General features: G+C 38.3%; 1 protein-coding gene across 6 annotated transcripts in view; it reads right to left on the reverse strand.

Moving 5' to 3' along the window:
- Positions 1 to 14,366, reverse strand: part of RHBDD1 (rhomboid domain containing 1) — a 38,107-nt gene that overhangs the window by 1,576 nt on the left and 22,165 nt on the right. For all 6 annotated transcript variants that reach the window (XR_015259409.1, XM_086755049.1, XM_086755048.1 and 3 more), the window contains one exon: positions 12,504 to 12,623. Coding sequence is in view for 5 of the 6 variants with exons in the window: in XM_086755049.1 (XP_086611175.1) it covers positions 12,504 to 12,623 (120 nt within the window). In the remaining variant the exon portion in view is untranslated. The remainder of the gene's footprint in view (positions 1 to 12,503; positions 12,624 to 14,366) is intronic.

The raw sequence follows: 14,366 nt of genomic DNA on the forward strand, positions 1-14,366 counted from the left end.
AATGCACACATACCCTGTAATCCAAAGCATCACAACACAAAGGGAACTGGGAGTTCAATGTTTCCAGTTCCGATTGTTTCAGGGCAACCACAGCTTCCAGCAACTGCTCCTAAAGACACTGAAATGAAAATTAACATAGAGGAAATTAATTTAATGTAGCTTGTGCCTGTGTCTCAGCTTGCTAGAGACAAATCTGAAGAATATTTAGGCTGTTACTCTGTCTCTGAACACGCTAGCCCACTATTTGACAAACACTGTTCAAAACATTATAGAAAGCTCACACTTCCTGGAAGTCACAGAGCCTGGCACAGGTAACATCAACTGCAATGCTCCTCAATTTCATTTTTTTTAAATCCAAGAGCTATCACCCTATCTAGGAAAAAAATAGATGTGGGCAGAATGGTTTTAATAAACAAAAGAAACATTAAGCTGAAGTGAATGTTCATTGACTACATTTATTTTCCCTCATTTTATTTTCTCTCTTATACACACAAGAAAATTTGTTTGAAAAGAAGAAACATGTTGTTGTTTTACTGTGTCCTGCTGACCGCAGGCTGAGAAAAAAACCACTGGCTTACAGTATTTGTAACCCATTAACGTACATTTAGAAATTAAAGCACCCAAGGGCTTCAGATTAAAAGGCACACAGCATGGCAGCCAGCAGACATCCTAACTTTCACAACAGGGCAGAAATACATCTAGATAAAAACGTTAAGAGGCCTGAGGAAGCTCATTAAGTCATTTGAAGCCAACATTTATTAATTGTAGACACATACTGGAACAGAAATGAATATATCTGTATGTATTTATCTTATTCATCTATGAGTAAGTAAAGAAATTGTTAATGCTGAACTCATTATTACATTCTTAACGATGTTTATGTTGTCATGGCCAGAAAATTTATGAGAAAAATCACTGTGATTCTTAACTTTTTTAAACGGTATGTAACAACTGGGGTGAATAAATGAAAAAAAATCAGCAAGTTAAGGGCTTTTCACAGTGTTGTTTATATATTAATATAGCACCAATCAAACGCCTAGTATTTTCTTCATATTTGGACTTTTGATGGGTGTACTTCAAATATTAACAATAGCTGAAAGGTGTAAATTTCGACTGTATTTCATATATCAAGACCCTGATCATGGAAATAGCTGTACCATACAGGGTGCAGAATTGCACTGTAATGCTCAAGATTTTTGTTTTGGTTTTTTTGGGTTTTTTTTTTTGTTGTTGTTTTGTTTCTTTGGGTTTTTTTTTTGTTTTTTTTGTTTTTTTTTTAAGTCATCATAATTAAGTAAACATTTACATTTTTAAAAAATTCTTTTCTGTAGTGTAATTGTCAATTAAATATCAGTTTCTCATGAAAACATTTGTTTTCTATACAGCGTCCTTGGTTAGTTTTTATTGAAGAAATCAGATACTTGATAAAATATGCTCAACACTTCAAATATGAATGTGCTTTAATAATCACTAGAAATAAAGAGATGTTCTTAAAAAAAAAAAGATTAAAACGCCCGTTTATATTGACCCTAAAATAAAAGACTGATAATGTGTTTTGAAGAGCTTTATGTTCAAGAAAAGATACTATTTTACATCAAACAATGTGGTGAGGGAGGTTTTCTGAATGTGAAGGTTTAAATACATGTTCTTATATAGCTACGTATAGATCTAAATTATCCTGTTACCCAAGATATTTTCTTGACACTTGTTTTTTTAAAATCACAACAGAAATATTAGCAAAATAACACCTTTATCTAACCAAAATACTTATAAGTCACAGTGTTCAGAAATAGCAATTAGGCTGCTGCTGCTACTGGAACAACACTTGGACTCTGCGCAAGAAAAACCACCATCTTGTCCCCGCATCCGCACACTGCGTATGCCACGGAGGTTGCAGCGCCGGCAGCCGCCAGTGCTGGAGACAAGGAGGAGTTTCTACTGCGGGCGTTCACAGCTCACGGTGCACCACAACACCATGACAGTCACCAGAAGTGGCCTACCCACCAGAACTGAATTTTAGCCTTACAAAAAGTCTGACGCAGAAGAGATGTCGGCAAAGAGGTACGAGCTGATCTGATCTAGGCTCAAGCCCTATCCTTTCTGAAGAGTTTCACGTCTGAAGCATCATTCTGAAAGACCAAATCATCTTGTAGCAAAAAGCAGAGAAGCTAGAGAGAATTGCAGGCTGAATTGCTTAAGCAATTCAGAGAGATGCTTGAGGAGCGATTTAATATTCAGTTCATACAACTTATAACCCATGCAGATCCATAGGTTTTAGTCAAGGATGTCCAAGATGACAGCTGCAACCGGGCCACGGTTTCTCTGCTCCTTCAAGAAACAAAAGGAGAGAGGGCACTATCAGCTTGCAATATTAAATTTGCACTTTTAATTGTCCACATAAGACTCCATTAGCAAGCGAGAAGGTGATTAAACAATGAGATGGGAAACCCCGCAGCGCACCTCGGCGAGGGGGCGGCAGGCACCAGCCGGTGCTCCTGCGGGGTGCGGGGACGGGGCTGCTTCACCGAGCAGGTGGCACCGGGGCCACACGGGCTGTCACGGACGTCAGGATAAACTCCAGCCAACAGAGCATTCCGCTCTGTAAGCAGAATTAGGGTTATCTGGAAACAGATGGGCACTAGAGAAGCTGCTGTGCTGAATATTGCAGAGCTGTTTATTGCCTGGCTGGTTTGAAACCCAGGGATTATTTGCCAGCACCTAGCAGTTCCTGTCACATCAGGTTTCATCAAAAGGAACGCAAAGTGAAAGCCACTGGAATACACATATACTTTTTTCTTTACTAAACCAATCCTAAATTCAGAACTTAACTTGCTGTTGTACAGAGTCCGTTGGAGCAGAATGTCTGTCCTAACAAGACCAACTGCACAGCCAGCATTTTAACCCTGAAGCTGAGCAGTGAACACAGTTATCTTCTATACAAAAATCCTCTAAATTTTGCCTGTCTTGTTATCAAGTAAAATTTTTCCAGTGTTTTTCTCATTTTATGGATGTGCAACACAACGCTGTCACCCTGGGACACACACAACACACTCTTTGAGGCTTTTCACGGTCATCCGCTCAGTGTCCCGTTCACCAGATCCTTTCCACACGTTCTCAGCACTTCAGATACTAAAATGCAGTTACCAGATGCATGAGCTAGAAGAGCAGACAGGAAGAGCTGAAAAAAACAAACATAGTTAGTGACAACAATTTATCACGTGTCATATTTTGGTGGAAACAGCAAGGCTCCAGATGTGAAGGGAAGTATCTAGGAAAAAAACCGAAACACACAAAGCAAAAACCAAAGACCACTCCTGTTTCCCAAAGAAAGCATGGAGCTGAAAGGACATACTCAACGTCACTGGAATTGAAAGCCCTAGCTACCTCAGCCTAACAGACAATTCAGAACTGCTCTTCAGATTACAACATGTGAGCCCCCAGCCAAACCCACTGCAAACGCAAGCGGACCACTCCAGAAAGCAGCACAGAGACGTCAAACACCAGAGACTGATCCGGCCGTGGCACAGCAAGCCTTGTTCGACAGCAAAGCAAAACACTCACCACCGGCTGGCAGCGCAAATGAGCCCCCCCGTTCAGTCCTCACCTATGCGCTGCCCTCTAATCATCAGGAAGAGATGTCAGCACAATCTGAAATGTGCCATCCTGTCAGTGTAATAACACCACCCATAGAAAGCGTGTGAAGTGGGCATTTTTTGCTCCTCTGCATGAAATTCAGCATATGGAAGAAAAATCAACCGGTCATCTTCCAGGGTGAGCCAAACAGACAAAGTCTCCACATGAGGTTTTAGTGCTGCTTGTAGTACAAGCCACAGAAGTGTTACATTAAATACACTCACTTGTTTTTAACTCCTCTCTGAAGTAACTGCCTTAGTTTTAGGTTAGATAATAGGATTTGCAAGAGCGCTTCTGTAAGCTTCAGGAAGAATTTATCAAGCTACCAAACTGTGAACGTCTGACTGGTAGAAATAGGTCCCTGATAAATACTGATACTGCTAGATAAAAGAAGGTGAGTGTAGCAAATAAGTAGCAAAGGTATTACAAAGCAGTGCGTCTGCATTTGTTTTCCATGCTAGCTTCAGTTGTGTTAAAGAAGAATCCAGAATATTTCAGTTGAATAGCTTACAGCTTTCAGTATCACTACACCTTGGCACTACTGGATGTGCTACTGATAAAAACCCAAACTATACAAACACTTACGTCCTCATACAAAGAACAAACACTTCTCCTTTCCAAAAACCTCTTACTTTTGAGGAGGCTTTGTCGTAGAAGATAATCACAGACAAGTGATACTCTCTCTCCAACAAAGAGTACCAAACAGCTAAGCAAAATGTAGAGACCTGATCTGGATGACAGCACAGGTCTGTGCCAAGGGAAGAGCCCTTGCCAGGTGCTGCAGACATAACCATTTCATGTCCAGGTGTACACAAAGACAATCCTAGCTTTGATTTTCCCAGCCTTTGAGAGGTGTGGAAGACAGGACATCCACCCTTTGCAGAGTCGAGTTCAGGTATTATGTCGCAGTCTGGAGCAAACTCACTGCGGGATTTCCTCTTCTGTTTCTTGAGGCAATGTTTTCTCCAGTCAACAAACAGCTCACTCCAAGACTGTTAGCTTGGGCCCTCACAACCACAGGACTGTTAGACATGTCTGACACATCATCTCATGTAGACACCACCATTTTATACGGCTTACCCGCCTCACTGCACCTTCTGTACTATTCACTTGGTTACCTAACGGATTGCCAGCATCTGTACCTGTGTCACTGTCAAAGCAGTAAGAAATGCTGTGTTCACTGCCCTAAGAGCTCACAGGTCTGGCAAGCTCTTCCAAGCCTTTTTCTAGGAACTGTTCTGAGTCTAAAGATAGCTTATGTAGTTACCAAAGCTAGGATGTTTGTTCAGCCCATTCAAACCTTTCTTCTAGGAAATACAAACAGCATCTGTCCCTATCCTTACGTAACCTTCCTGTGGCTATCAAAAAGGTTACTTCTCCTCCTGAAATGGAGAGAACAGAAGTATGAAAAATGTGTGGGAAGGTGAGCACATATGGAACCCTCCAGCACAGACTTCCTCAAGAAAAGGGTTGTTGATGTCCTTTGGGGGTCCCAGAATGACACCCTTCAAGAGACAGATCAAGATTGTCAAAATACGTGTGAAATATTTACAGTTTATTTACTGATACTATTAATCAACAGCAGTTTGAAAATACTTGATCAAGTGTCATGACTTAGAACACTTGCTTGACTTTCATTTATAACAGTTTTATGTAATCTAACAGTATATCTCTGCTAACAGTGTTATAATGCCAGGATAGAATTAAAGTTCACAAGATCACATCACAACATCACTACGTTGCTGTACCTGTGGTATACACCTGACTTACCCTGTTTTTTAGTACAAAATACCAATGTTTAAAGTGTTCTGTTAGAGAAAATGGGAGTTCCTTCAGTTTATAAACATCTAAACATGTAACTTTTATGCACAACCAACCACATATTTTTGATGTATATGGAACTGGAAGAAGTAAACTGGAGGTCAGGGAGAGGCTAGAGTTGAACTCCCAGTGTTGCTATAGTTCTTTCATATCTTCCAGCCAGTTAACGGTCAGTCTTAAGGTTTGTGTGACTACCTACCTTCTGATTGAGTTGTACAGAGAGTCCTAAGGAAAGGCAGTGCACATGCAACATCATTTTCCTGCTCTCATGCATTAGAAGGGCTAGGAGGCGTCCAGAAAGAGGTAAGGCAAACAAAACACTCACAGCAGCCTTTTCACTGTTCTATGTTGCACTTGAAGCCAGACAGGAGCTACAGTTGGGAAAAAAAAAAAAACCCCAAAACTCTAAAACGGTAAATCTGCTTTTATTCTCTCATCTTCTTCCCTCTGCAGAATGCAGACACGCTATACAGTCTGACAGATTTTGGCTTTCAGCACTTACCACTGTCCAACTTTTTCCTACTCATCTCCAAGCAGACCACATTTCATAGGCTACGCTATTGTTTCTAACACTGCCCTTCACGTTTCTGTCGATGTATGAAACAGTTTTGTCATACATACCCAACAGTTTGTCTGAGACAAACTATTCTTCCTGATGCCGGTGCCCATATTCCTCATCTACAGACCTGAACATAACAAACTGATGAGAAAAGGAAGTCTAACTACTGTTTCTGTGCTGTGCTTTGGAATCTCAGACAAATTAAAAATTAAATTAGCAGGAAATTAATTGTGGGTAATGAAGTTAGAAGGAAAGTAATATACAATGAATCCAGGTACAACTGGATTGTTAGAGCCAGTGAGATCAATCTTGAACAATCTCTCATTTTCAAAAGAAGAAATGATAAAATTGAGAAACACACAAAACCATTCCCTCCAAATGGTCTGCTAATTTGTTTTGGTAAGAAGAGACGGCTAGGGCTTAAGATGGGTGTCTTAATTTCTTCACACAGGAGGATTTGTAAGTTTATTTTAATCATGCCTCAAAGTCTCATCTTTGCTGTATCCATACCACCAAAATAAGCAGCTCTTGCTAAAGTAACAGAAGTTGTTAAAAGCACATTGGTTAGCATTTTTAGAGTAGAGACCATCAGTCACTGCCTCAGAAAAAGCCAAAAGCTTACTGCACACTCAGATCATCCACGTGAAACAAATAATCGACACTACAATGCAGAAGTCAGAGGATATAGACCACTGCTGGACTTGACGCCCTCCAGAAAAGAATGAAGGGGGTTAGTTTTACAGCTACCTCCAGTTACCACTTAGTAAAGTTTGAAAGGTTTCATCACCTCTACACATTTACGCACAAGCTACGTCATTATCAGTGTAAAACATGCCGATTCTTGGAAAATATTTTTGTGTGATGCTACAGCACTTGGTTCCATGCTTCTGAATTGTAAAGCTCACAGGGAAGTTCTGGTCCTTGCTGGATCCTGAAAAAAAGACCAGAAAAAAAACCCAAACACAAAGCTCCCCTGCTCAATAGTTAAGAAAAGAATACTTACATTTCATTGATTAACAGTAAAGACTTTGATATTGCTATTGTGCATGACGATTCGGTAAAAAATAAGCACAAAAATAACATAAGAGTCTCACTAGGAGACATACTCATTTTTTTCTGAAACCCACCCCCTTACTCCTCTTTTTATGGCTTGACTAAACTGGTTTTTAAAAATAGCTCAACTAAACTGGTTTTAAATAATTTAGCTGGTATCTTCCTCATTTCCTCAGAAATTGTTCTGCAGATTAATGCAGTCAGCTGCTAGGAAAATATCCTTGCGTTGTTCTGATATTCTTCTTCCTCGCTCATTACACTCTCTAAAAATTCTTTTTTGTCAGGTCTTTGAAGTTCTTTAGCTAAATCTATATGTAATTTGTAGTTTAAAGGTATTTGATTGTAAAATGAAGCAGAACCATAGAAATCAGAGCTACAAAGAACCTCCAATGATCATTTAGTCCATCTTCATGCCCCACAGCACATTCAAAAGAATCTTAATATAAAGAAAATTACATTTGGGAAAAAAAAAAAAAAACAACCAAACCACTTTGTTTTTCCTTTCCTGCGTTGCTGCTTGACTAACAAAGACACACAGCAACAAAGAAACTCTGAACAATATCAATGTCCCAAGTGCCAAGACTAAAACTGAGATGGACGGATGGAGACACCAACGCAGATCGGAGCCACTCCAGAGCAACCACCCCCTTCTCCAAAGTGGGACAGGGTGCTTTTACGTAGCCTACACACGGCTTCTTCCAGTTACGCTCACAGCTGCTAAGCAGAACTGCCTGTTCTACAACAAGGTGATCCTGCCAGACCAACTGCCAGAGGAACAACCTTTGTTCCTTTAAGAAATTCAAGTTACTGAGGGGGGAAAAAAAAAAATAAAATCCAGGGACCACTGAAGTCAGTGAGAAGACTCCTGTTTGTATCCCTGAGTCTTGGATCAAAACACCAAGAGCTCTACCTTCATACGCGAACCATGCCTTTATAATAAATGTCGTGTGAACGTAAGAAACACCTCTAGCTACAGTCCAAGAAGTAACTATTTCTTTAATGGTGTTTTCTTCCTATTTTAATTGTCTTTGGCAGTTAAGACTTTTGCAAGGAAATTATCCAAAAGAAATCTGCTTTGGCAGTACTTTCAAAAATGTTTGCATATTTCAGAAGTCACAGGGGGGGAGGGGGATATATATATATATCTATAAAAATCAGCATTCTGTATACACCTTAGCATGAAAATCCAAATACTTTATGCCAGTGCTATATACTTCTCTTAATGCAAACAAAATTAACCATTATGTAAATTCTTATCTCAAAATCTTTTGTAGCAACGGTCAGCACCTAAGAACAACTATGTCACTGTCGACTTCTTGCCTAAGGACCAAAGGAAGTGAATCCTTCAGGCAGGGTTTCCGAAAACACCCAACACAGCACCAGACACTGGAACGAAAGGCGTGCTGCACTGCGAGAGAGCCGTCACCTCCAGGGTGTTAAACACTGAATACAGTCATCTCAGCACAGGGCTGGGAGCCAGGGAAAGAAGAAGCAGACAATGGCAGGACAAACACAAAGCCAAACAGCCTTGAAAGGCAGGCTGCATCAGGGTGTCAAACCGAACCTGAAATTATCTTCTCAGCTATTCCCAGGGTACTAACGTCACAATGCTTCAATAGTTTAATAATTCTTCACTTTAATAAGTGCAAACACATTACCACTCCTGTGGAATGAAGCCCTACTTTTAAATGAATAGTATCTTTTAACCCTATAACATACAACTTGGGAATGCTGCGCCCAAGCAAGCCCAAAATGCTAGGCAATATTGTATGGATCCATGGGCAGAACTTTTTCAGGAAAGGCACACGAGGGAAGTGGGAAACAGACTCATTCATTTCCATAACCCACTTTTCTATAAATGTACTTTGGATCAAAAACCAACTTCTGTTAACGGTATTGTAACTGAACGCATCTCAGCTCTTCCAGTTTACTAATAAACTATGGAATTAGTTTTCCTCTGTATGTAAAAGTGTTTCAGATGCAGGATGAAAAGGAAAGATAACGATGATTAGGAAAAAAATTGAATTATACAGCATTTCTTCATAGTCTTATCACATCAGTTTCATTCTTATTACAATCTTCCATGGAAATTTCATAGACTACTAATAAAAAGTCCAGTCTCAGAAGAAAACAGAAATGGGAACCTTTAAAAATTCAGAGAACAGGTAAGCCAGATGCCTAGATATTTCCTAACTAACCCCACATGTACCTATGACTAGCCCATACTTGGCTGTCTAAAAATTTGGAGTGGGTGGGTGGTTTTTTGCTTTGTTTTAAATTAGAAATAAGAAATGCATAGAGTTTCATTATAAAATACACAGGGAATATCTGTGTATGTATACTTATAGGTATTTCTCTTTAATCACAAACTGTAGACTGTTAGCAACATGTTTAAAAAATTTAGTCTTATGAAAAAGAGGAAAATTCCTTTGTGCAGATACATGAGCTTGCAAGAGATTCTTAACATTACTGAGCCTGAAAGACAGACACTTCGAAGTTCAACTTGCAAAAACTACAACACCCACGACAACAAAAATCCAAATCCACATCCCACACTAATCAGGATATTTCTTCTGAGCAGAATAGCAAGTCAGCGATAGACGGGAGAAACAGCATACTAGGGTTACATTAAGGACAGCTGCTAATTCTAGTAGTAAATAAAAGTGGTAGCCATGTATTTTACCATCATTGCAAAACCATGTAGTTTAAATACAAAAGGCTACGATTTTTTAAATACCAAATCCAGTTCCTTTTATTAAATGGACCCAAATCATTATGACAGTCTGACAGACTTAACACTTGATGCCTACATAAATCCCATACACAAGCCTAGCAATTTCTTTTCTTGTATTAATTATTATTTAAGAAATTTTCAGGATATCGCATAAAAATAGAATTGCAGTTCAGGAATGGCTGAATGCAGAATAAGCAGAACTGCAGTACCTTCTCGGTGGGTTCAGATAACCCATGTTTGGGATTACGGAATAGTAACTACTGAGCTTAAATTCGATGCATGTCTTAACACAAATTAGTTTTCAGCTGTGGACAACAACTGATACCAGGAAATTCTGTACCAGGCCACTGATTCTTTTAATAGCTTAGTAAAATACTAACACAGGAATTTCCAAGAATGGATCAGCATTCCAAATCCGTAATGGCACTTTTTGTGTCTTAAATACCCTAAAATAAATGCATTTGTCCAACTAAGGGGGAGGGGAGGTGGGGAAGAGTCAACTGAAACTACCGCAGATCTTTTCTATCCAAGCTACAGAGCAACTGTAATGGTTTAAATGTCATAGGTGGGAAACAAAAAAACAACGATTAATAAATTTTGATTGTGGTACCTGTTCTTACATCCATTTAGCTATTATTTTATGTATTTCTTAGTATTTTATGTATTTTTCTTTTATCTATTTTTCTTTTATGTATTTCTTCATGTATTTCAGATTATTTTATGTAATTCTTAGTTGTGTTAAGTACCTGTTTCATCATCCATGTAATTGCATGCAACTGTGAATGTCATGCTTTACGGAAAAATGTATCACGTTCAAAGGATCGTGCTCATTCAAGCTAATTATTTTGCAAATTAACTGACAGAAAAGAATATCCTAGTTGCTCGTTAGCACAGTAAATTTCATCTCATCCTTTGTGTCACTAAACCAGGTACAATCAATTACTTGCTCTGTATGGCTTTATTTGTGAAATAAGGCATCTGCCCATAGGTAAGCTTAGCCTTTAAGCAGCTCGTTTAAGAAAGTATTTGAAGAGTTCAGCTCTAAAGTCATGCTTTGCCAAACCAAAGTGCTCCAGCAGGCAAGAGAAAGAGATGCAAAGTACACCTGTGAAACCACTGAAAACAACATCTAGATGTATTTTATCACAAACTACATTGGAAACAATATAGAACGATACATTTTCCTGCTTCACTTGTCTGTGAGGCTTAAAAACTGTAACTAGCACTGAAAACAAACACTACCGTAGTCTTAAGAAACGCTGCTGTCTCAAACGGAAGTTAAAAATGGGACTGGGTAGGCCAGTCAGCTACCAGTGAGACATACTGAGTTAGAAATACTATTTAAATTCTATCTATGTTTCATCAAAGGCCATTCTCCAAACAAGAAAATATTCCCTCTTATACTTGAAAACTTATCTTTGTCCCGAAACAAGATGAAAAATACTTACCTACAGTAATGTAGATTATTTAAGGCTACAAATGAAAGCTGCAGATGTTCCACAACGACACATGAAAGCCTTTAAAGTGTATACTATCTAGTTATTTATATTATCATAATTTCGTCATTGTTATTTGTATTCTGTTTTCTTGATAGGTTAAAAAAAAAAAACAAACACAAACATGGCTCATTCTTGCAGATAACATTTCAAGATGCTTAATATTAAAAGCTTTGGAGGATTTTTGCCCAGAGAGGTGGTGGATGTCCCATCCCTGGAAACATTCCAGGCCAGGTTGGCCGGGGCTCTGAGCAACCTGATCTGGTTGGAGATGTCCCTGCTCCTTGCAGAGGGGTTGGACTAGACCTTTGAAGGTCCCTTCCAACCCTAACCATTCTATGATTCTGTGATTTTTCTCAAACTCTATGTAGAAATGATGTAAAATGACACATAAAAACAACACTAAAATAAAAAGTATCCCTTACAATAAAGCTCATTTTAGAGCATTAAGTCTAGTACTTACACAGGACAACATATTGATATGATTTTTGTCAATTTAAAAAAATTCCTGAGACAGCATGAAGAGTAACTAATTCACTATCTTCTGCTGACAACCCAGATGGACTAAATGCCATTTTATTGATTTATCTGAAAGCTAAGATCCTCACTATCTTCTGAAGTTTTCAGTACAGTTTGATTGAAATGGGACTGCTCAGAGCGCAATCATTTCTAGAACAAACATATTACAGTAACAATCTTGCTGTAAACTATGAAAAAGGAAAATGACATTGATAAGATATTCAATCAGGTCTAAGGGAGAAAAGGACAGGGTGAAGAATAAGAAATCAGTGCACTGCTTGTCAACTAAATTTGTATAAAAAGCAAAAATATACACACAGAAAATTTAAATATTGGTAATATCAATTCTTCTATTACACCATTTCATACTGCTTTTACAGTCTTGTAAGATTTTTTTTTTGGCACAGCAACTTAGTTTACTTAAGGATTTTTCATTATAAAGGCATCCATTTTACTACAACAGTAGCAAGGGAAACAAACAGTAAGTCATTATTAATAAATGCAATTACACTAAGAGAATGATACCGCATCCTCACACTGCATTCTCTGAATATTCTACCAGGAAACTTTCACGTGTTTCTGAAGATATGTTCAAAATACTGAAAATAATGAGCGATACATCCTTTCCCCGCACCCCCACCTGCAATGAATCATAACTTAAAAACATAAAATACAATAAAATTCCTACCTCTTTCATTAAGACTGTTTAGCACTGCTCTTTCAAGCTGTTCCTCTTCAGTGAGCCCACCTGTATAATCGTCATAGCTCCTTGGCGTTCTGGGTTGATAACCTGGATAGCTGTAATACTCTGAAATGAATACAAAAATAAGGAAAATAAACTGCTGCTACTCAGTGGGAGACTGTGAAATCAGGTATTATCTCTATGCTATCTTCCCTCTACAGATTATTTTAATTTGGGAAAGAAAAAAAACTATTAGGGTTCAATTACTTACACAATATATGCCATGAATCCATTTCAAATTTACAATTTCTAGTTTATAGACTATGGTAACAGAAGAGAGAAAAACAACAGAAAAAACATGGGTCAAACCTCTCAGGTTTTATAACTGTTTTAAGTGCCACGGAATTGCCATTACTAAGAAGTTCCACGTAGAAACCGAAAGACACTTCTCATATTTTTAGCAAACTTTAAAAGCCTTTAAGTCATACTGGCTACATGTAAGAGACGTAATTTTGCAGAAAAATAAAACTGCAGCACAACATTAAGCTGTTACAGATACACACTTTGGATGCCATCTTCAGGTATTCCCCTCATTCCACTCTGCATTATGTTAACCTGAATGAACCTTTTCCCAGCTATAAATTTATTTTCTGGAAGCTTCAAAACTGCATGCATGAAGAATATAAAAATTCTGGTACTAAAAGCATGAAATTATCTGACAAAAGAAAAGGCATGTAGTATTTTAAGTTTGTTCTATTACTGTAAATTTTTGTACGTTTGATGTTTTACACTGTCATCAACTTTTAAGTGCTCAGAAAGCTGTAATCTTATTTTACAACAAGAAATAGTTTGGTAACACTGACATGTTCAAGGTATTCCTATTAATCAAAATAAATGTCCTAATACTTTAATCATGCACTGCATTTAGAGAAAACCCAATTCTCTTACTAAATACTAAATGTGTTAAAATTACACTTAAAATCATTTTTTCTTCTAAAGCTGTTCCCTTGTACTGTTTCAGAAAATCTGTTCTGTTCTTAACTTCATCTGTTTTTCTATTTAAATTGGTATTTAAAGGCAGATAGATCAGCAATACCAGAAAATGAAAAATTAATCAAGGAAAGGACGTCATGTATATTCATCACTAGCCTACAACACTAGAGTTTTCTTAGTTCACAGATGGCCAAATTTATTACATATATGATACGTCAAACAAAAGGTTAAATCTTCCACGAAGGCTTCTGCCAACAGGAGGAAAGACAATTTAAAAGTATATACACAGGGAACAAACATAGCAAATACATGTATTTTAAAAATTGCAGTTGTCAGTCATTTTAGATGAATGAATTTAGTACAAAAACAAATGTAGTTATATCTAAAGCTGAGCTTGGAAGACAGGATAATTCATATTAACACTCTCATTTATCTCCCTTTTGTCCACAACAAATCAAAGCAACAGCACGGCTGCTCTGGGGACTGCCCAAGACATGCAAAAAAACCCAGACTTCTTGTTGCCAGCATATGAAAGTTTGGGGGTTTTTCCCCTCAGGCCCCATCACGCTAGATGTATTACATGAAATCTCTTCCCTTTTCCCTGCTTAGGAAGAGCTGGAAAAGGAGAGAGCTATTCAGAATCTGCTCCTGTTCCACCAGGGTGGTTTTTTGCTCCAAGCAGCTGGTGATTGCACAGGAGCTGCAACAGATCATGGAGTTTACACGTCAGGTACAAACTCTTACCTTCATCAGCCATTAAAGTACCTCCTCTGATCTAGACCTTCAGAGTTCCCACCCACCCTGCTATACCGGAGTACTGAAGACAAATTTAGTCTCTACAAACGTGGAGTACAGAGCAGTGCAAGCAGCACACCC

Source organism: Chlamydotis macqueenii, chromosome 9 (assembly GCF_036417535.1).
Source record: "Chlamydotis macqueenii isolate bChlMac1 chromosome 9, bChlMac1.mat, whole genome shotgun sequence".
Taxonomy (NCBI): domain Eukaryota; kingdom Metazoa; phylum Chordata; class Aves; order Otidiformes; family Otididae; genus Chlamydotis; species Chlamydotis macqueenii.